The sequence below is a fragment of the Solanum lycopersicum genome, chromosome 1 (assembly GCF_036512215.1).
Source record: "Solanum lycopersicum chromosome 1, SLM_r2.1".
Lineage (NCBI taxonomy): Eukaryota > Viridiplantae > Streptophyta > Magnoliopsida > Solanales > Solanaceae > Solanum > Solanum lycopersicum.
This window is the reverse complement of record NC_090800.1, coordinates 3,079,841-3,102,867: the sequence shown is the minus strand read 5'-3', so window position 1 is coordinate 3,102,867 and position 23,027 is coordinate 3,079,841. Positions and strand designations below refer to the sequence as shown.

General features: G+C 30.5%; 3 protein-coding genes across 3 annotated transcripts; 2 read left to right on the top strand and 1 right to left on the bottom strand.

Annotated features, from left to right (window-relative positions):
- The first annotated feature begins 6,858 nt into the window (after nucleotides 1-6,858).
- On the top strand, nucleotides 6,859-10,927 carry LOC101254326 (F-box protein CPR1-like). Its single transcript, XM_004228838.5, has 2 exons — nucleotides 6,859-8,182; nucleotides 10,643-10,927. The coding sequence occupies exon 1, from the start codon at nucleotides 6,947-6,949 to the stop codon at nucleotides 8,126-8,128; it is 1,182 nt and encodes a 393-aa protein (XP_004228886.1). The 5' UTR covers nucleotides 6,859-6,946; the 3' UTR covers nucleotides 8,129-8,182; nucleotides 10,643-10,927.
- A 4,238-nt stretch (nucleotides 10,928-15,165) lies between these two features.
- On the top strand, nucleotides 15,166-17,750 carry LOC101262448 (premnaspirodiene oxygenase). The gene is made up of 2 exons (XM_004228462.5): nucleotides 15,166-16,264; nucleotides 16,953-17,750. Exons 1-2 carry the CDS (start codon nucleotides 15,371-15,373, stop codon nucleotides 17,571-17,573), a joined length of 1,515 nt encoding a protein of 504 aa, XP_004228510.2. The 5' UTR covers nucleotides 15,166-15,370; the 3' UTR covers nucleotides 17,574-17,750.
- A 2,984-nt stretch (nucleotides 17,751-20,734) lies between these two features.
- Nucleotides 20,735-22,689, bottom strand: LOC101262745 (premnaspirodiene oxygenase-like). The gene is made up of 2 exons (XM_004228463.5): nucleotides 21,624-22,689; nucleotides 20,735-21,530 (listed from the first exon to the last, which is right to left on the bottom strand). Exons 1-2 carry the CDS (start codon nucleotides 22,494-22,496, stop codon nucleotides 20,922-20,924), a joined length of 1,482 nt encoding a protein of 493 aa, XP_004228511.2. The 5' UTR covers nucleotides 22,497-22,689; the 3' UTR covers nucleotides 20,735-20,921.
- Nucleotides 22,690-23,027: the final 338 nt, after the last annotated feature.

The window sequence follows — 23,027 nt, the reverse complement described above, 5'->3', positions numbered from 1 at the left end:
TGCCCATGCGTGCACAGGCCCAACAAGTATTGTGTTTGAATGTAAGTTCTGAAGATATGCAAGACCTATATACACATAAATATACATACATCACTCCATTGTTTATGTGTGTATACATACGACATTTTACATATTTACACAATTACATAAGTTGATATTTGCAAAGGAAAAATAACAATGTTTCTTATGCAACTTATTTTTTTAAAAAATTAAAAATATAGTTAGTATGGTTGTATCATATATAGCATGATTTTAACTTTTGAAGATATCACATCTGAAATCTATCAAAATGAATGAGACATGCAATTTTTAACATAGAAATAACCCTCCCTTATTTTTTTTCCTTATGAACTTCCTTCTCGCCCTTGATTATGAAGGGACACAATTTAAAATTATAAAAAGGAATTAAACGTAATTGTTGCAGCTGATATATTTTTTTTAATTTCAAAGTCATAGAACTAAATTTATCATATGTGCAACACAATTAACAATATCACAAAGATAAATAAAAAAATTACCCTCATATTCATTATTTAATCAGTCATATTATGTTCAAATAAAAATTAATAAGAAGAAAATACGAATAGCTAAGGAAAAATATAAAATTAAAAGAAAGTTAGGACAAATAACTAAATGATGAAGATACCCTTAATGTTGATAGCCAAATCTATACTCATTCTTGTAAGTATGGAAGAAAAAACTCTTCTTATATTAACCATGATCTCATTAACCCTCGAATGCTATGGAATTTCGAAATTTTGATATGACCATTCAACCCCGAATGTTGATCAAAGTCTACCCAAAGGTTAAATTTGCACAAATTTACAACTTAGGACCTTAAATTTTCAAAAAGACTCGAAAAATGAAACCAACAATTCTCACTAGGTAGATTCCATATTTCAGGACTAATGGAATTGATGAAATTTCATTCGGACACACGTAACTCTAAAAGACCCCAAAAATCACCTTCTTAACAATATAAGACTTCCAAACTTAAAACTTACCAAATTCTTAATTTTTAACTCAAAATTCAAAATCAGCTTTTCAAATTCAAACATAAAAGATTCGGGGTTGATATGGGGAGGGGAAAACAATCAATCAATGAAACTTTTCGAAAATGATTGACTGAGTCATTATACCTAATTTCATATTATGAACTCTAATTTTGAATGTGTACAAGTAGACACTTTAACTTGTATAAAATTGAATAACTAGATATACAAGTCATACAATGATACCATATAGGACGTAAATTACCATGCAGGATGTCATGTAAGACGTTTGTATCTATTTATTCAATTTTATACAAATTTAAAGTGTCTACTTATACAAATTTAAAAATAGTAGACATAAAGTGTGAATTGATGCCAAATTAAAAGATATATTTATATATTATAATACGTCAATTATAACACGTTTATATATTAGGATTCTTTTTTCTTCTCTTTTGTGATAATTTTATAGAAATGTATGACACGTGGCACCCATTCCACCACTCATGTCATAATCATATTAACATTGTTGGGATTAATTACCATAGGCAAACCCTCCCCAATCCTCATATTTTTCTTCACTCAATTAATTTTCACTATTCATGTCTAATCCACACCTTTTATTTTGTTTCCCTTTCTCATAAAGATAGTGGCTATAAGCCTAATAAAATTATCCATCATTTGGTTTAAGGTATAAAGTATAATAATTTTAGGAATAAAATATAAGATTATTTTTTTTTATGTTTGATTAGAGGTATTAAATAATCTTGAAATTGTTTATCTCACAATTTATATCTTAGTGATGAGATAAGTTATCTCATATATATGTGATGAAATAACTTATCCCATAATAACTTGTTTCCAATTAAATTACCATTAAGTTTTAGTTTAATGGTGTTTGATGGCTATACCTATTATTGAATTTTTAGATTATTAAATCTTTTTATAATTATATGTATTTAAAATTTGTAATTTAAGATACTTATTTTTAAAACGAAGATAGAGATATCTGATTTATTAATGTGGTATCTTATGATATTTTTATACTTTATATTTGGGAAATGCACAAGTACCCCCTCAACCTTCGTTCGAAATCTCAGAGACACACTTATACTTTATATAAAATAATTCTTTTTAATAGAAACAAACACACCTTTTCTCCCTCTCTAGAGAAATAAAAGTCAAAGAAAATCATGATCTCACCTATGTGCAATACTTTCTTCATTTTAATTATGTGAAGAACTTCAGTGAGAAGATCTCTATGAAGATCAAAGATGTCTCCATCAAAAATTCTGGAACTATTTTTTATTACGAGTACGATTTTAGATAGTGATTTTTGTATGATATAATTTATTTGTATGTGATTATACATTTTGATTAGTGAAATAATATTAGTAATCCTATAAACTTATTAAGGTGTCATTTGGTAGAGTATATTGGCAAAAATAATGCATGCTTCAGCTCTATGTAGTAGTATCTTGTTTGTTACACTTTTTCATGCAATGTACAACCAATACTTGCATTAGTTATATACTATATTATATATTAATAAGTGTATTACTAATTCCATGGTTTTCTAGATATTTTTAGAACAAAGGGATTTAATGCATGCATTAGCATGGTTAAAGACTCAATTACACTTCAAAAAACCCTTTACATCTTTTCCACAATAATTGTGGAGTATACTTTTGTAAATAAATATTTTTATACAATGCATGTTATTTTTAATACATCGAACCAAATAATGCATAAGAAATAATCTATGTATAACCAATGCAAGCATAACTAATACAAGTATTACTTTTTTTTACACCCTCCCTATGAGTTCCCACCCCTTTTGCTCCCTTGGTGACTCGAACTAACAACCTTCGGGTTGAAAGTGAGGGGTGTTTACCATCCGAGCAACTCCCTCTCGTCACTAATACAAGTATTACTAATACACTATTTAACATTATTTTTATACACTCTACCAAGAGTGTCATAAGGAAAAATAATGCAATGCAATAACCTTGTGTATTACTAGTATATTGTTTTGTACTGTAATATCTCACAATTTGAAATAGCTCGAAACAAGTTAAGAAACTAAAATATTCATTATTAGAAAGAAAAGGAAAAATCTGGAAAATTGCCTAATGTTAAGAAAGTGAGTTCTGGTCATTTTCAAACGGTCATAACTTCTAGCTTAGAATGAGTCAGAGGTAGTTCTAGATATGGTTTGAAGTCCCTTTGACAGATATTTTCAACACCGCCGAGTTTGCACATTTTGATATCGTATGAGGTAGATATGCCTATCGGATGTTGGGTTGTTAAAGTAAGGAAAGTCCCAATCCGAATTTAAGGAAGGGCAAAATTTTTCACCAAGTAATTTCCTATTTCATTTTAAGAGGTTTATCGGGGTAAAAAAACTAAGTTTAGTTTAGTTTTGAAAAATCAAAATCACGCTTAGGGCTTGGAGAAGAGAGAAAAGAAAAAAGAAAGGGAGAAAAGTCAAGAATTCGCCAAGAACGCCAAGGTTTGCGAGTGGAATTCGTCAGTGTGATCTCTATCAAGGTATGTGAGATCTTTTCGTGTTGGGTTAGTTCACCCACACACCAACTTGTTTAAATTCAGCGATTTTGAGTTGGTTGAATGATAAAAGTGAACTTCTTGAAGAACATTGTTGAATTCTTGTTGATTGAGTTGCATGCCTAGTGTTGATTGATTCTTATTTTTGGGTTGTTTTTGAGTCAAATCTTTTGGGTATTTAGGGTACTAATGATCCTAAGTGTTTGGGAGAACCATGGAAGTTTAGAAGGTTTAGAGATGAAAAATGAAGGAGAAGAGTCGCAGATATTCTGGGCATGGGCTAGGACGCCGCGCCTTCCAGAGCGCCACAAAAGTTCTTCTGAACTTTGGTCTCCTGGCACGTCGTCCCAGCCAGAGTGCCACAGAAAGTTCTCAGATATTTGAGAGTTGGCGCCTTCTCGCGCCTCTTAGAGCAACAGAGGCGCCAGTTCTCCTAATTATTTTTCCATCTTTTCATACTAAATCCTAAGTGATGTACCTACGATTCATAATTGATTCTAACACTCTTAGGTATATTTAAACATCATGAAATCATCAATAAACATGAGATTATGAACCTTGAATCTATAATATAATTCAAGAAAATTTAAGATCAAAGTCAAAAAAGTTAAGAGTCAAGTCTAGAAGTTATGAAGCAAGTCCAAGCAAAGTTCTTAAGTGTTCTCAAGGGTCTTTAACAACGTTTTAAATTTGTTTTAAGGCTCAAGTTTCAAGTTAAGTAAAGATTAAAGAGTAGTTGAAGTTCTTCCTTCAAAGAAATATAAGTGAACTAAGTATTTCCTACGAGTTGATTTAAGACTCAAGTTTCAAGTTAAGTAAAGAGTAAAGAGTTGAGTTTCATTTCTCAAAAGTTATAAGGAAATTAAGTATTCCCTAAGAGTTTATAAATGTTTTTCACATTTTAAGATAAGAGGAAACTAAGATTTCCAAAAGAGTTTTGAGCAAGAAAAGGGAACACCGATTTCAAAAGAGTCGTTGGGCTAAGCATTGAGTAATTATCTCAAACTGAAGAAAGAAGTTGCTTTAAAAACATGAGCTAAAGTATATTTTGGGAGTAGTATTGAGCATCGATGAGGGGATGAGAGTTCATATTAACTCAAGTCCCATGAAAATCATGTAGCCATCATATGTATTAACGGGTCATACTTTTTAGATGATCACGTAAGTTAAACTAGTAGATCCATTAAGTTAAGTAAATCTATGCGAACACAAAGTATAAGATAGTTTTGATAGCGTGGACAAGACGATGTATCACCAATTAGGCTCATGGTGGTGGTTGCCGGTTAGAGAATCTCCCACAAAAACTATATTACTTCATATATAAGTAAAGTTGATTTTGTTATTGCATTTGTTTAACGAACTAAGTGTTTTTCATTGTTTTACAAGCTTTATATATTGCATATGTCTAAAATTTTTGTATTAAGTCAAGTTATTCATGAGTTGAGCAGAGCCAAGGTAAGTGTTCCTTCTTACTCTTTTTCAAGCTTAAGTTGTTGTTAGCATTCCAACTCGCATACTCGTACATTCAATGTACTGATGCCAGTTGACCTGCATCGTATCATGATGGAGACACAGGTAACCAGGATCAGCATCATCCAACGCCTCGTGGATCCAGCTAAGCACTCGGAGTCAGTGGTGAGCCTCCTTGCATTCTGGAGGACACATTTATTTCTTTTAAGTCTTTCATAGGATGTTGTGGGGTCTATCCCAACATCCATCTTAGTATTATAGATTCTTCATAGACAGTCAGACAGTTAGTATTGAGTATCTCATCTTTGTATTACTGACATTTTGTTATTGAGACTTATGTATCATCTTGGCCAACTTATTTAATTTAAGTTATTAAATGAGTCTATTTCATTGAGTTAAGTCTTCCGCTAAGTCAAGTAAGTCAGACCAAGGTTTCCGCTAAAGGCCAGCAATGGTCATTGAGTGTCGGTCACGTCCAGGGTGTAGGCTCGGGGCGTGACAGGTACTCTATTCTAGCCTATGTATACACTCGATTGTGTATTAATGTGTGTATTATTAATATCATGGATTTCTAGGTATTAACAATACAATGGTTCTAATACATGCATTAGTATGATTAAAGACTCAATTACACTTCAATTTTTTTACTTTTTTCCACTATAATAATGGAGGGTATCTTTGTAAATAAATTTTATTTTATGCAATGCATGTTATTTTTAATGCATCAAGCAAACAATGCATAAAAATAATCTATGTCTAATTACTGCAATTCATTGCTAATGCAAACATTACTAGAACACTATATTTATCATTTGAAGAAACCTTAACCATCTAGAACAAGAACCAGGTTCTTATTGAATTAGCAGAAATAAAACACAACGTATGAAAAAGAGATTTATTGTGGAAAATCTTCTTACTCAAGGGAAGAAAAACAACAACCAACATGTCATAGGATTTCATCAAACTTCACGAACTTCAAAGAGAAACTTTAGATTACAACTCTATAATCAAAAGGACTAACTTTAGTACCGCATCTCAACAATTTACTCAAACAGTTCAACGATTAACAATAATCATTTACTCTACTCTACAAGAAACTTAAATCCGCTTCTTGTTACAGAACCACAAACTATGTTTTAAAAAGAAAATCTAACTCTAGTTCTTCTTTCTTCTGTCATCTTTCTCTTTTAATATCGAATGTGCTCTTGTCGCAAAATACTCTCGATTATGAATTGTAATGAAAATACTCTCGATTTATGAATTGTAATTTTTTTTTGTTCTCTTGCATCAACTATCCTTTTATATGAGTGGATTAAACCCTAGTCGATCCCACAAAAAAAATAGTTATTTTAACTCAATTAACTTCCTTTTCCTTATAAAGGAGTCTTCTTCACTTCTTTTCCTTATTCACGAGTCTTCACCTTTTAATAAGGCTTTTCCAATTTCCGCATTTTCACTTGATTCTGCTCCAAGACTATGAACTGATTCACTTTGTCATTATCAAAATTATTCTTATATTCTCTATCAAATAATTAAAGTCTTCAGATTTGACGAGTTTGTTCGAATTATTCCTCACCTTTGCTAGTTTTTCTCTTTTTCTTACATAATGCAAAGAATAAAAAAAAATTATGAGTCCATTACTTAATATTTTGTGAAGGATATTTAGCAAGAGTGTAATTTTGGACTTTAAAACATACATTTATTTATTTATTTGGAATATAAAAAAACTTTTTACCAAATAATTGTTTATTTTGTAAAATAAAAAAAAAACTTTTTACCAAATAATTATTTATTTTGTAAAAATAAAATAATATAAAAAATATTTTGTCTAGAATAAGGAGACAAAAGTTCTACAATCTTCCATTTCTAGTATATCCTAAAACCCTACCGGCCGGCAGTGATCATTTTCAGCTCAAAAAATGTCCGATATTCCGCCTGAGATTCTCTCCGATATACTTTCTCGACTTCCGGTGAAGTCGTTGTTAAGATTCAGGTGCGTATCGAAATCCATCAAAACCCTTATCGATAGCCCTGAATTCATCGAAGCTCATCTCAAAAATCAAGTACTGAAACCAAATTCTGATATGAAGCTGATTCTCAAAGCTCACATTGATGCTGATAACCTTTTCTCGCTTGATTTCGCTTCAATGGCGTCGACCCAAATTCCCAGGGAGCTTGCACATCCACTGAAACATCTCTATGGACCGACTCAGGTACTGGGTTCTTGTCGTGGGTTGGTTTTAATTTCTAATAACATGAATGATAATGGTGTTTGGAATCCTTCTACTAAGGTGTTTAGGAAGTTACCCTTTTGTCATATAAACCCTCCGAGGAAACCCCTGGGTGGACAGGGTCCAGGGTTGTCTCAGATTCGTGGGGGGTTTGGGTATGATCGTTTAGCTGATGATTATAAGGTGGTTACGATTGCACAATTGTATCATCCTGATGCTGAACCTTCGTTGGTTTCGGAAACAATGGTTTTTAGTTTGAAGTTGGATGTGTGGAAGAAGGTTCAGGATTGTCCTTACTGGTTGCTTAAAGAGGATAATGGGACTTGTGCTGGAGGTGCATTGCATTGGATTGTAACGAAGGAACCGTCAGCTTGGTGGAGTCCTTTGATTCTTGTGGGGCTTAATCTTCAAAATGGGACTTTTCAGGAGGTGGAGTATCCGGAGGATTTGGGGAATCCGCAACAGATAAATTTGGCTGTGTTGGGAGAATGTCTTTGCTTGCTTAAAGGTCATCTCACTTGTTCAAATGCAAAGAATCATGTGTTGGATCGTATTGACGTATGGATGATGAAGGATTACGGAGTGAAAGAGTCTTGGGTTAAGTTGTTTTCGGTGGAGCAGTTAGAGGGTCGTCAACATTTCCGTAACTTGAGGCCAATAACATATTCAGTGACTGGTAAGGAAGTTCTTATGGAAATGGATAATAGGAAGTTTCTTTGGTATAGTCTTGAAAGGAAGTCGCTCAAATATGCTAAGATGAACAGTAAATTGGACACTTTTGAATCCATTGTCTGTTTGGGAAGTCTTGTTCCTTTATATGGAGGTCGCAATGAAAAGGATAGGAAGAAAGGGATTGAGCAACGAGAATGACTCGGTGACAGTGGCAATCAAATGGAACTCTGAGGCAGTATTAACATTATAGAGGTAATTGAAATGCATGTTTTATCTTATAGCATTATGTTACCACTTCATACTGCATTTCAGTGTAACTTCTAAAAGTTTGGAAGTTGAGATTGTCATATCTTTGTTGACTACTTTTTCTGGTTGTCTAATCCTGCCCTCTCAATCATAAAACTGTCATAACTTGGTCCAATATAAATTCGAAAGTCGTCGAGCTGGTTCAAATTTCTTGACCTCGGAAGAAAAATAACTGTCTGTGGTCGATTTCTTTCTTGTTATTCTTTTGCTAAAATGTCTAAAGGGCAATCAAAAACTAAAAAACACCAAAGGAGCGAAGGCGCAGACCTACCCATGTCTTGACCCTTGTCCTGTTAACGCTGTTTAACAATGTTAAAGGGGAAGGTGCATGGCCCCAGACACCTTATAATGCGCAGGTTCACGACGCTTTACACCCTGGTGGACCCCTTTCCCTTCTCACCTCAACCGCCACATGCACACTGCCGCAACCCCCTTCCCCTCAATTACTGCAGTATGTTCATCTCAAGAAGTTGTCTCTATTTTATCGTCCAAATGCTTTGCATCTCATTTGACTTTTTATGTTTATTTTTTCTTCCACTTCTAATACCATTATATCAATAGAAAAAATAGGAAAGGGCACATTACTGTGAAAACGATTTATGAAGTAAAATCCTTTGTTTTACTGTGTTGTACTTCATTCCCGACATACCTTTTAATGAAAAAAATTATAATCTATGACGTATTTAAGATTATATGTATACAGTTATTATTTTTCCATATTTACATCACAAATTCAAACATCTCTTATTTTTTCCTTATTTTGTATTAATTTAGATTATACCACACCTATTAAAACAGGTGAAATAGTAAACTCTCGTTTGGATAGATTTTGAAATTGAAAGTTTGAGTTTTTGAAGTGGACTTGCATTTTACTTTATTTTTTGTGAAGTTTTGTTAGTGGAAGTCTCAAATGACTAATCTAAGCCAGTTTTTGATGACTCTAAAACCAGATTCTCAATATCAAATCAAATTTCATTATCAAACGCTAGTTAAATATCTAGTAAAATAATTGAGATGAGCCTAGACTTACTAACATATCATCATCATTAGTGGTAAAAGTGGCACAAAATAATGACCAAAAGGGAGGAGAGGGGGGGGGGGGGGGGGCAGTGTGTGTGTGGCAGCTGAGGTGTGAGAAGGGGAAGGGTCCACCAGGGTGTAAGGCGTGGTGAACCCTGTGCCTTATAAGGTGTGTGGAGCTGTGCGGCTTCCCCTTAACATTGTTAGACGGTGTTAACAGGAGAAGGGGCAAGGCGTTGGCCTTCTCCTCTTTTGTATTTTTCAGTTTTTCATTGCCCTTTTGGCATTTTAGCAAAAAATTGTTGCCATTTTGGCTCTGGACTCTTGTTCTTTTTAGTTCTTTTACTTCTTAGTGTCACTGACAATCCATCTATCATTATCTTGTTTCCAAGTTCACTTTTCATTCATATAGACGTCAAGTTTCCTTTTTTTAACGACACGTCATTTTGCTGCATAGTCTTATTTCCATCTTTTTTCCTTGAAGTAACCACAGAAAAGCTTAAAATTAGAGTAGAGACAAGTGAAATGCATGTTTCATCTTATACGGGGAACAAGAATATAGGTCCAAAACCTGATTCTCTTTTTTTTCTCAGTGTGATGGGGAAACACATTATAATTTAAAATGTTTGCAGGACTTGTGATCAAAGAGTCTTGCTAGTCGAACCAAAGGTTTGGAGTTAAGATTGTCTTATCTTAGTCGACTACTTTTCTGCTTGCCTTCTCCATTTAAAACCTTTCGTATCTTTTCTCCAAGATAAATTTGAAAATCATCAAATTTGTTCAGTTTCTTTGACCTTACCAGAAAAATGACCGAGTCTATTACAGACCGCTTTACAAAATTACAACTTGGAATGTGTTTACTTTGGATCATCGACTCTCTTGCCGTTCTTGTAGTTCCCCATTATTTCTAAGTGACACTGTTAATCGATCTACCCATTATCTTGTTCTCAAGTTGAGTTTCATTCAAATAGACATCTAATCAAAGACGTTTTTACAATCATTAAATAGTTCAATAAATTCTGAATCCTCCACATCATTGCGTCCTCCCTGCATCTTTTTTTCCTCTTTTAACTTGCATTACACTTTAGCTATTGTCTTCTATTTTTGAACTTCACGTTACATTTCTAAGTTGGTGATAATAATGGTTACGAATGGCCACCCCGTTGTACATCTGGCCATTACGCAATGGGATAACTAATGAAGAAGTGTGTGATTGGGCATGCTAACTATTACAACCAAATGCTTTAGATGGAGTAAGTTTCATGTACCAATTAAGGGCCCCTTTCCGCCTCCCACATACAAACGCTCTTTTATGGAACATTCACTTTACTTGTTTGTACCGATTCCTTCAACATCGTTCATAACAATGATTCGTTGTTCTTGCAGGGGGATGTGTTTCAGTTTACAAAGGGATGAAGAATATACAGAAGAACCTTACTGATATATATACAAGTGCAATACCTGACTTTTATCTTTTGTTAGCAAACACAAGTTGTTGTTGTGTCTGAAAAACTAATACATTGAAGTAACTGTTACTTTGCTATCTAATCTAGACGCGTAAAAACCGCCTGAGGAAGCGTCGTACTGTTAGTATTAACTATTCACTAGCAAGTATAGCAGTCTCTTTAACTGCTGGAAAATTGTGGTTATTACTAATATTTTGCCTGTTGATTGTGTTGTTGCTATTTCGTAATTAGCTTATTAGTATAATGTTCTAATGTGTGTTAATCTGTGAGATTATTTGCGTCTGTGTTTTCGTTTTTTTTCGTTTTTAAATGATGGAGGTGCTCAACCATTCGAGTAAAGTCTCACTTGTTTGGTCATTTCTATCAACGTCACACTCCATTTCGTTCACTTTTACTTGTCCATTAACGACTTCAGGTTGTGCCTCCGACTTTGTTGCTTTCGCCCTTTATCGTCTTGTTTGTGTTTATTCTTCATTGTTAACTTTGTGGAGTGGTAAAACCATGAACATGTATGTACCAATTAACCTATTGCTAATTGGTTATAATTTAGACAATTAACTAGGCATTAGTATATAGCATTAGCATAATATGTATATTTTGATTAAATTTTGGTTCTTCATATTCATAGGTTTTGATAATATCAAATCATGCATTGTAATCTCAACAAATGAGTGAGTCACATATAATAGTTTAATTTTAATAATATTGACATTATCTACGATAATATAAAACACATAATTCGATATACACGTACAATGCATATGCCATTGAAAAGCTAGTATATAATAAAAAAATATACGATTACTAATTTTCTAACTTAGATAGCGATTACGTATATTTAAGAAATTTTGACTTAGATATCGAGTTATATAATAATTTGCAACCCATCAATTCGAATTATTGACTTTTTGTGCATTGTGTTAATTTTAAATCACTTTGCCTAATCTTGCTTTCGGCTATATTTAGTGAAATATTTTGTTCGATTTATTTTTATTTGTTAAATAATTTTAAAAATAATTTATTTATTTATTTATCATTTTGAAACAATTTAATTTTTACTTTTAATATTATTTTTTCCAATTACTTCTTAATATCAATACTATGCATTAATTAGTAGAAATATTATACTAAAATATTTATATTAATCATCATGAATTTTCATATTAATCATCATGAATTTTACCAATAAATCTATTATAGGTAAAAATTAGACCTCATTCTTTTGAATTAGAAGTCTAAGGGTTAAGTTTTAGATTTATTTTTTGTTTAGTTACTTTCCTTTTTAATTGATCATACGCGTCTCAATATCGAATTAATTGGGAAATTTAATAAAAATATCAAACATCAGATGAAAAAAAACTAAGGCTTTCAAAATTTGACATCTTGTTGCTAAAATGGTTAATATAAGTTAAATTTACGTATTAGCATAAAATAGATGTATTTAATTAAAAGAGAAAAAAAATACAAGAATATACAATTCTAAGACTTTAAATTACATAATATTATTCTAGTCTTTTTATTTATAACATTAATATTTTAATCATAAATATGATAATTTATTATAAAACAAATAACTACACAATTTAAGACTTATTTTATTGATTAGTGGGCTGATTTTATGGAAATCATAATTTACCTTTTATTTTATTTAATTTTTAGAATCTCAATCACAATTATATTACTATAGATAATACTATAAGAAAAAGTCCCATTTAAGGAATATTTAGTGGAGTATAAAATCGAACTGAAAATCGAATCAAATCGTAAATCGAATCAAATTGAAAAAAATCTGATTAATGGTTTAGTTTGACTTGGTTTGATATTGAAAAAAAAAACCCGACTATATTTGAATTGGTTTGATTTTAACTAGAAAAATCAACCCGACATTATATATGAAACATGTCCATCAAAGTAGGTTGAGGAGTTAGATTTATAGTCATATACAGTAGCTTAGTCGTACATAACGTAGTCTAGTCCTAGTATGACTCCAACTCTAACTCGTCAGCCTGCTTCGATGATCATGTTCCTTCGACATGTTCCATTAGTCTTCAAGCTTCCTTCAACACCTCCCTGGTCCCCTCCCACCAATTACATATTTTTGAGGAAAAAATCACAAAAATACACTATTTAATTAATACCTTAATTTACATAATATTGTTCTAATATTTTATTTTATTTTTACAATATTAACATTTTGATTCTTCATAATCATAAGTTCAGACAATATCCAATCATTCATCTTAACCTCAATAAATGAGTCACATATAATTATGTAATTTTATAATTGTATTAACATTATCTACAATAAAATATTACATAACTTAATATATAGGTACAATGCACATGTCTCCAAAACCTAGTATAATAAAAAAGATATAACACAACCTTATCAACATTGAGGTAGTAAAGGGATGGTGAGTCTTCAACATCATCACAAAACTTTATTTTGTTTGATTATAAGGGGGTCCATTTTATTTTTTTAAAAGAAAATTATATTATATATATATATATAATACATGTGAAATATCCTTTGACTTTTTTTCTATATTTACTTTTCATATATATTTTAATTTTTCTTCGTTGAAATTCTGACATAGGTATCAATTGCTTCTAAGAAAGAAATTATAGATGATAAAATATTAACCGATCAATTTGAGTTTCTGACTTTTTTTTGAAATTGTGTTAATGTGAACTCCCATAAAATTATTTTATACACACACATATAACAAGTATTAATTTTTAATATATTTTTTATCTATTATATTTTAGATTTGCTTAATAAAAATTCTGACTTTATTATTGGTATTTTATCAAAATTATTGTAGCTAATGTTGACATTCTTGTTATCATGTTTCCATTGCTTGCCTCCTAAAACTTCACTAAGGTTGAAAATAATATAATTATCATATTCCTCTCTACAATAATTATAATTAAAATAATTGACAAACAAAGCAAAAACAACAACTCTTATATAAATATAATATAATATAATATTATCTTTTTCTAGATGCTTACCTCATTTTTTTTCATAAGTCAACTGAATTATTTTTTAATTTATTTTTACTTATTATAAAAGTTAAACTAATATGAATTTTAATTAATATTTTAAAATATATATTTTCATCATATTAAATTATAAATAAAAAATGCTGAGTTAATTAAATTCAATTTAACAATCTTAATCATAAAGAATTGAGCAAAAACTTATATTGTAGAATATGAGATTACTTTGGCAATGTTAAATGGTAATTTTTATACAATGTCAATTTTTTGTTTTATATAATGTTCAATTACAAGAATTAATTTCAACTAAATATTTATTTTTTTATTATTTCTTTTTACAAACAACTATTATTGTCCCTCAACTTAAATTCGGAATAACTCAAAGCTACGATAAATAATATAGCGTACCAAGGTATACTTGAATTCGATTTTATTTTTCGTGCCATTCTTATAGTAAATAAAATAAATTCATCGTTATTGATTTTTAAAAAAGGCCAAAATCCATCGTTGGCGCTCTAAAGTTGGCATCAAATTTCACTTACATACCTTAGCTGAGGGATACTCATTTTAGACATCTCATGTAGGGTCCTGTTTTGTCATTTTGATATTTTTTATTAACATATCAAAGTGAGTGATACACTCAATAATAGCACGTGAAAGGTTTAATTTAACCAATTTCATATTTTATTTTCTCTTCTTTTGCTTCATTGTATAACTTTTCCAAAATTTACCATCACATCCCTCTACCATTTTTGCCAGATATATTAACGCCATATATTATATTTGATTCCTCCTTCTTTCTTTTCCCACTAAACAATACTAAAAAGAAAGAAAAATAGAAAAAGAAAAGAAAAAACACAAAAGAGATATAGAGGGTATGAAAAAAGACGATTTTCGATTTCACCTTTTTCGCCAGGAAAAAATGGATACGAACACTCATATATTATAGTTTTTCTTTCTTTCTCTCCTTGTCTCCCTCCTCCTCCTCTCTTTCTCTCTCAAAACAATACTTAGAAAGAAAAAAAGAACCTAAAACAATTTTAAAGAGCAAATCGAGAAAATTGTTGGGTATAGCAAAAGAAGATAACTACATGGGGCAGAGAGGCGAGGGAAGGGGTTAAATTGATTTTTTAAGAATCATATTTTTATTTTATTTATTAAATAAATTTTAAACTTAAAATAACACATTTAATCATATAATTCGTCGTTTGTCACGTCATCAACGAGTGTATTACACTCTTCTTCAGCTTTTTTCTTATCATAAAAAAAGTGTCAAAAAAATATAACAGTACCTTTTATGAGGTGTCTAAAATGAACAAGCACAATCAAAAAATCTTTTACATAAGATATGAAATTTAATGCCAACTTTAAAAAAATCATCAATGAATTTGAAGGGAAAAAAAAGTACATGATATCATGTTCAAAAATAATAACTCACCTAATGCACATGGAACTACAAAAACCTATTAGCCTAAAAAAAATTACAAATAGTTTAGAAATATTTTTAGCCTTTTCCCATTTTGTCTTTACTACAAAAACCTATTTGCCTAAAAATTTCTATAAAAAAAAAAGCATATGCAACAACCTTTTGAAGAACTTATAATTGAACCAAAAAATAAACCAACCATCCTTTCTCTTCCAAAAAATGGAGTTTTTCAACTTAATTTCCATTTCCCTTTTTGTATCTTTCCTCTTTTTATTAAAGAAATTGAAGAATTCCAATAGCCAAATCAACAAAAGATTGCCACCTGGTCCATGGAAATTACCATTTGTTGGAAGTATGTTCCATATGATTGGTGGACTTCCACATCGTGTCCTTAGAGATTTAGCGAAAAAATATGGATCGATTCTACACCTTCAACTAGGTGAAGTATCTCTAGTTGTTGTTACTTCTCCTATCATGGCCAAACAAGTGTTAAAAACTCATGACCTCGCTTTTGCATCTAGGCCAAGACTTTTAGCCGCCGAAATCGTCTTGTACAATTGTACAGACATTGCATTTTGTCCATATGGTGATTACTGGCGACAGATGCGCAAAATATGTGTCTTAGAAGTGCTTAGCGGAAAAAATGTCCGGTCATTCGGTTCGATTAGACAAGATGAAACTATTCGTCTAGTTGAATTTTTTAGGTCATCATCCTCTAGTGAGCCAGTTAATGTAACAAAAAGGATTTCATTGTTCACAAGCTTTATAATATGTAGATCAGCATTTGGTACAATATTCAAGGAGCAAGATGAATTTATACAAGTGATGAAAGGTGTCACATCTTTATTGGAAGGGTTCAATGTGGCTGACATATTCCCATCATTGAAATTTCTTCATGTGTTAAGTGGGATGAAAAGTAAAACCATGTATCTCCACCATAAGGTGGATACAATTGTTGAGAATGTCATAAATGAGCACAAGAAAAATCTTGTAAATGGCAAGACTAATGGTGAATTAGGAGGTGAAGATTTAATTGATGTACTATTGAGACTGATGGAAGATGGAGACCTTCAATTTCCAATCACCAATGACAACATCAAAGCTATTGTTTATGTAAGTACTTTTAACTAATAATTACTATATACTATAAAATTTTTGCCTAATTATTATTTGACATATACTTGAGGTGTGTTTGATACTTTCTAGAGGAGCCTCTTACCTATTTTTTGATGTTTGATCAATAAATAAAAATGATTTTTATAATCTAGGTAAATATTATGGCGATAAGGGCTATATTCCTAGGGGTGATGGGGACAAGGGCTATAGTCCGAGGGGTGGTGGGATAAGTGTTAGGATCGAATCCACACACACTTGATGATTTTAGAACACAAGAACTTGAGAGAGAGAGATGAGAGATCTAGAGAGAGAAAGAGAGAAATCAATAGTTCGTGGTAACACCCCCTGGGTAAACTTTCACGGCGGTGGGGTATATATTAATGATACAGACTATGAACAGTTACAGAGAATAAATGGAGAATGAATTGTACATCCTAAAATATTAATATATGATTGTACATCAAATATTAATCAGGCTCCACAACCTAACAATAAGGGTTGATCAAATAATCCAAAGGATTACATAAATAATGATGGGAAAATGTTATGAAAAATACTCTAACTTTGATCGAAATTGTTGTTACGATATCAAATTTTATGAAGAATCTTTTACCCTTTACAATTTCGATCTTTTTTTTTTCCAATATGAATTAATTTAACCTTGCAACTTTGCTCTCAAATGTAGGACATGTTTGCAGCAGGAACAGAAACAACATCAACCACAATTGATTGGGCCATGGTGGAAATGATTAAGAATTCAAGTATACTTGTCAAAGCTCAAAAAGAGGTAAGAGAAGTCTTTAGAGGAAAAGATACTTTTGATGAAAATGATGTTGAAGAATTGAAATACCTAAAGCTAGTAGTTAAAGAAACTTTAAGACTCCATCCTCCACTTCCACTTATGCTCCCAAGAGAATGTAGGGAAGAAGTAGATATAGATGGCTATACTATTCCTTCCAAAACAAAACTAATAGTTAATGTATGGGCTATTGGAAGAGATCCGAAATATTGGGATGATGCAGAAAGCTTTAAACCTGAGAGATTCGAACAAAGCTCGTTGGATTTTGTTGGTAATAATTTTGAATTCCTTCCATTTGGTAGTGGAAGGAGGATTTGTCCTGGAATATCATTTGGTTTAGCTAATGTATATCTGCCTTTGGCTAACTTATTGTATCACTTTGATTGGAAACTTCCTCCTGGAATTAAACCAAGTGATCTCGACATGACTGAGTCAGACGGAGCAAGTTGTACTAGAAAGAGTAACCTTTATTTGATCATGACGCCCTATCAACCTTCTCAAGAGTGACTCAATGGCATCATGAAACTAATGTAGTGATTGGCCTTACAAAGCTCACTACGTGTAACGTATTGCTTCTCCCTTCCCCCTCTTGCTTTTAATTTTTTTTCTTCTTATGGTATTGTATGTTTTTACTATTTGTAACATGTATGTATATATATATATGTATTTCTGTTATATAGTTAATTAATCATGATACTTATATACATAGAACGCCATGTTAACCCCCCCCCCCCCCTACACACTCCTAATCTCCTATTTCCATTTAGTGGCAGAGTTAGGATTTTGAATGAGATTAGTTAATAGTTATCTTGTGATAAGTTATCCTGAGATTAGTTATCTCAAAATTGTTTTTAATTTACTGTTAGATTTGTTGTCTTAAAACTAGAGATAATACACAAGTATCCCCTCAACCTATATCCGAAATTTAAGAGACACGCTTATACTATACTAAGGTCCTATTACCTCCCCCCCCCCCCGCCTCTGAACTTATTTTATTAAGAATTTTCTACTCCATTTAGGCCTACGTGACACTATTTTGTGGGCCCAACGCTGATTGATTTTTTTTTCAAGATAGTGTCACGTAGGTCGAAAAGCGGTAGAATAAGTTCAGGGGGTAATAGAACTTTAGTAAAATATAAGTGTTTCATTGAGATTTCGAGCATAGATTGAGGGGATACTCGTGCATTTTTTCTTAAAAACTAATAACCATTATATATTTTCTAAGAGTAAGTTGTTTGTTTCAAAGACATTATCTCAATTTAATATATTGAGGGTTTAATAAGAAGAAAAAAATCATCCTAAATACGAAGTTAAGAAATTTAAATTGAGTGATTTTTTTGATACCCAACAAACTTTAATGACTTTAATAGATCAAATCATAAAATTGAGTTATTTTATTGATATAAAATCTAAATTCAGTTAAAAAAAATTATACAAAATAAATTTTTAATAAATTTGCTAAATTAATTCCTAAAATTGAATAATTTTTTAAGGTATTAACTCTAATATTTGATTATCAAAAAGAAGAAAAACACAAAAAGGAAAAAGGAAAAAAAGTTGAAAAGGTTCATTTTTTGGCCTTTTTTATTTTAGGAAGAAATGAGAATTGTCTAGAATAGCATTTTATTTTCAACTCTTATGAAATTGCACAGATTTTTTAGTTGACTTTAACTCTTATAAGATTATTTTATTCTTTTCTTCAACTTTTATGAGATAAGAAAGTAATACTATTTTAATCATCTAATTATTGTGGAGTTGGATATTTTGATAACTGTCCTACTGAGTTCTTACATAAATAATATAAATTATACAGGTTATTGATCGGTTTAAAAGTTATTAAATTGTAATAATAAGACGATATGATATATATATATATAAATATATTTTTAACTCAGTTTTATTTTATGTTTATGTCCTTCAATTTTGAATGTACACTAATAGACACTTAAATTTATATAAAATTAAATAAATAGACACGCCTTAAATGACATTCTTGATAAATGAATGTATTATTGATTCGTCTAGAATTATTTATATTGAAATGGATTAAAATGTAAATTATAATTTAATTTGTTCAGTTCATATTAGGTTTTGATTGTTGTATTTATTTTTTAATTTGAATCATATGTGTCATATTACGTATCAATTAAAATTTTATTTGATATCCTAAGTGCATTATGCTTTACAGGATTTATGTGTCTTCTTGTTTTAACTTTTTTTTAATTTGAATCATATGTGTCATATTACGTATCAATTAAAATTTTATTTGGTACCCTATGTGAATTATGCTTTGCAGGAGTCATGTGTCTTCTTATTCAACTTCATACAAATTTAAATATTTATTTATGTATATTTAAAATTGAAGAATACAATATAAATGATATTAAGTTAAAAATACATATTTATGTGTTATGTCTTAAATTTTAGTTGCTTTATTTCTTTGTTATTATATACTTTTAGTACTTTATGATTTTTTTATTGATTATGGTACTATCATGCAATGAACATGTTAGGTGTGTTGAATGAATTTGAGTGGATTTAATAAAATGAATTAATAAATGAGAGAATTATTAATTTTTTAAAAGTAATTAAAATTGAAATAGATTATAATTTAATTCGTTTAATTTTTATTAAGTTTTAATTTTATTTTTTTTTTTTGTGTATAAACTTTTAGTATCTAATAATTATTACGATATATAACATATCAAATTAAAAAATTTGTTTTAAAATATTTTAAAAAAATTATTAATTTAAATTATAACTTAACTTAATTTTTTTAATAGATTGAAATAAATTAAATTAGTAAATGATCAAATCTCCACCCAAATTTGAATTGAACTGGTAAGGTTAGGTTGATTGTGTCACTCATATGGCACACTATTCAATAAGTAGAAAGCTTCCTTATTCATTTAAATATTATTTTTATTTGTTTATTATATTAAAAAAAATATTATTTTATTTATTTAAAATCTCAAACATATAAAATATAATCACAAAGATAAGATCAAGAGTTTATATAGTCTTATCTCCTGTCTTGAAAAAATAGAGATTATTTTTTTATAAATATTTTTATTCGAATTTAAAAAATTAAATGGTAATTTACTATTTTATTTTTTACTATTGAGAAATATATATTTTCCAATAGAAAATATTTTTTACGAATTAAGGATGATTTTATAAAATTAAAATTTGATAATATGAACCGAGATGATATAATTTTTATTTAATATTTGAGGTATGAGTTCGATGAAACTAGTAATTTTAATTTTAATTTTATATATAATTTGAAATTACATTTATTATATATATAAGTATATATTAGAATAAAAAAAATAAAAATGATTATAATCCAAAATTCATAAATTAAAATTTTTAGTTTCGCACCTCTCTCTCTCTTTCTTAAGTTAGCGATCTTGAGCTGGGTGAGGATTTCTTTTTCTATTTTTTCAAATACTTTCCAGGAGATTCTGTCTTTTTTTTTTTTTTCCTTTTAATTGAAAATACATAATTTTAGGTTTGATATTAAGGGCGCTTACTATTCAAACAACTTTTTGTTTTTTTCCTTTTAATTTTAATTTGTTACCTGAAGCTTTTAGCTTTTTGCTCGAGTGATGACTCATACTCACAATCTTTAAAAAAAAGAAGACTATTTATATCCGAGCAACTCATTGACATAAACCTTATCTCATTAATTAATAAATAATCAGTATACATAGAAGGAGGGGGGCATAAATCAAAACCTCCTTCTTCAACTAATTATAGAAAAAGAGTTTGATCATGATTTATGAAACATCACAACAAGATCAAATAGGAAATTTTGGACTGAGAAGTTTGAAGGTTGTTGTTATTGGCTAGCTATTGATAAGGAGTGGCGATCAAATATAAGTTATTTTTTCTAGCACATGTTGATCCAGCAGACTCAGTTAAGTCCAATTCACTTGAATTGATCCCATTAGGAAGTTTCCAGTCAAAGTGATACAACAATTGAGCCAGTGGAAAATATACATTAGCTAAGCCAAATGATATTCCAGGACAATTTCTTCTTCCACTACCGAAGGGAAGATACTCAAAGTTGTTACCAATAAAATCCATAGAGTTATCCTCAAATCTTTCAGGTTTGAAGCTTTCTGCGTCATCCCAATATTTAGGATCTCTTCCAATAGCCCATGCGTTAACCATAACTTTTGTTTTCAAAGGAATAGTGTATCCATTTATTTCTACTTCTTCCCTACATTCCCTTGGGAGCAAAAGGGGAAATGGAGGATGTAGTCTGAAACTTTCTTTAACGACCAACTTTAGGTATTTCAATTCTTCGACTTCATTTTCATCAAATGTTTCTTTACCTTTGAACGCGTTTCTTACCTCTTCTTGAGCTTTGGAGAGTACATTTGGATTTCTCATCATTTCCACCATGATCCAATCAATTGTCGCTGAAGAAGTTTCTGTTCCCGCGGCAAATATGTCCTTCATTTATAAATCAAGTTACAATATTACATTATCTTCTCCCAAATACAATAACAGTGAGGGTATGAATTATGTCATATATTATATACTTACAAAAATAATAGCTTTGATGTTGTCATTGGTGATGGGAAATTGAAGGCCCCCCTCTTTCATTAGTCTTAGCAATGTGGAAACTAAACCTTCACCTCCTAATTCACCATTGTTCTTGTGCTCATTGATGATGTTTTCAAGAATGGCATCTAATTCATGGTGGACATCCATGATTTTACTCTTCATTCCACATAACACATGAAGAAATTTTACTGATGGGAATATATCAGCCACATCAAATCCTTCCGTTAAGCGTGACACCTTTTTGACCAATTGTATAAGTTCGTCTTGCTCTTTGAATACTTTCCCAAATGCTGATCTACAAGTCATAGAGCTCGCGAATTGAAAGATCCTTCTTGTTGCATTAACTGTCTCACCAGAAGATGATCGAAAAAATTCAATCATACGAAGAACTTCATCTTGCCTAATAGAGCTGAATGACTTGACATTTTTGGCACTAAGCAATTCCATGATGCAAATTTTACGCATTTGTCTCCAGTAATCACCATAAGGAGAAAAAACAATGTCGCTCCCATTATAACAAACTATCTCGGCGGCTATAAGCATTGGCCTAGATGCAAAAGCAATGTCATGAGTTTTTAGTACTTGTTTGGCCATGTCAGGAGAAGTAACAACAACTAGAGAGACTTCACCTAATTGAAGGTGCATAATAGAACCATATTTTTTAGCTAAATCTCTAAGGACACGATGTGGAGGTCCACCTAACAAATGAAATATGTTTCCAAGTAAGGGTAATTTCCATGGACCAGGAGGCAATTTTTTTCTAATTTGGTCATTGGAATTCTTCCAATATTTAATTAACAAAAAGAGGAAAGACACAAAAATGAAAAGAGAAAAAATGTTGAAGAAGTGCATATTTTGGCTTGTTAGGTTATGAAAAGTGTTGTTGCATATCTTTTATAGGCTTGATAAGAAATGAAGTTTGTAGTGTGTAGCAAAAAGGATTTATTTTTTAAGTGAAGATGAAAGAGAGAGAGTTTGACTCAAAAGAACAATAATGAGAGATAAGATATGAAAAGAAAAAAAATATATGTATAGCTTTGTTTCAAAAAAAGTAGTCATTTTATGCTCTTTAAATAATAATAATAATAATAATAATAATAATAGAAGGTGTGATTTTCTAAGTTTACCTCTCTATTTATTAGACGTTTGTTGAAAATTAAATACTATTAAAAAATAACATTTCTTAAACAATAATATAATTGAAAACAATTATTATTTTGTTCCCAATGATGAAGAACATTGTCAATTGTGGCTGCTAGAATGTTGATTTTAATATTGGCATCACCAAAATATTTTCAATAATTGCATCCCACGAATAGGGCTTGCCTTCTATCCTTTCACGCTTTAAAATGTATTTGAGTCGAGAATTTTATCTTTATAAAA

What these genes read in the sequence shown, in the direction of transcription:
- LOC101254326 (XM_004228838.5), top strand. Translation starts at nt 6,947, where the DNA reads ATGTCCGATATTCCGCCTGAGATTCTCTCCGATATACTTTCTCGACTT.
- LOC101262448 (XM_004228462.5), top strand. Translation starts at nt 15,371, where the DNA reads ATGGAGTTTTTCAACTTAATTTCCATTTCCCTTTTTGTATCTTTCCTC. An exon ending in ACATCAAAGCTATTGTTTAT is followed by an intron (nt 16,265 to 16,952) that starts GTAAGTACTTTT and finishes TCTCAAATGTAG; the next exon opens with GACATGTTTGCAGCAGGAAC.
- LOC101262745 (XM_004228463.5), bottom strand. Translation starts at nt 22,496, where the DNA reads ATGCACTTCTTCAACATTTTTTCTCTTTTCATTTTTGTGTCTTTCCTC. An exon ending in ACATCAAAGCTATTATTTTT is followed by an intron (nt 21,531 to 21,623) that starts GTAAGTATATAA and finishes TTATAAATGAAG; the next exon opens with GACATATTTGCCGCGGGAAC.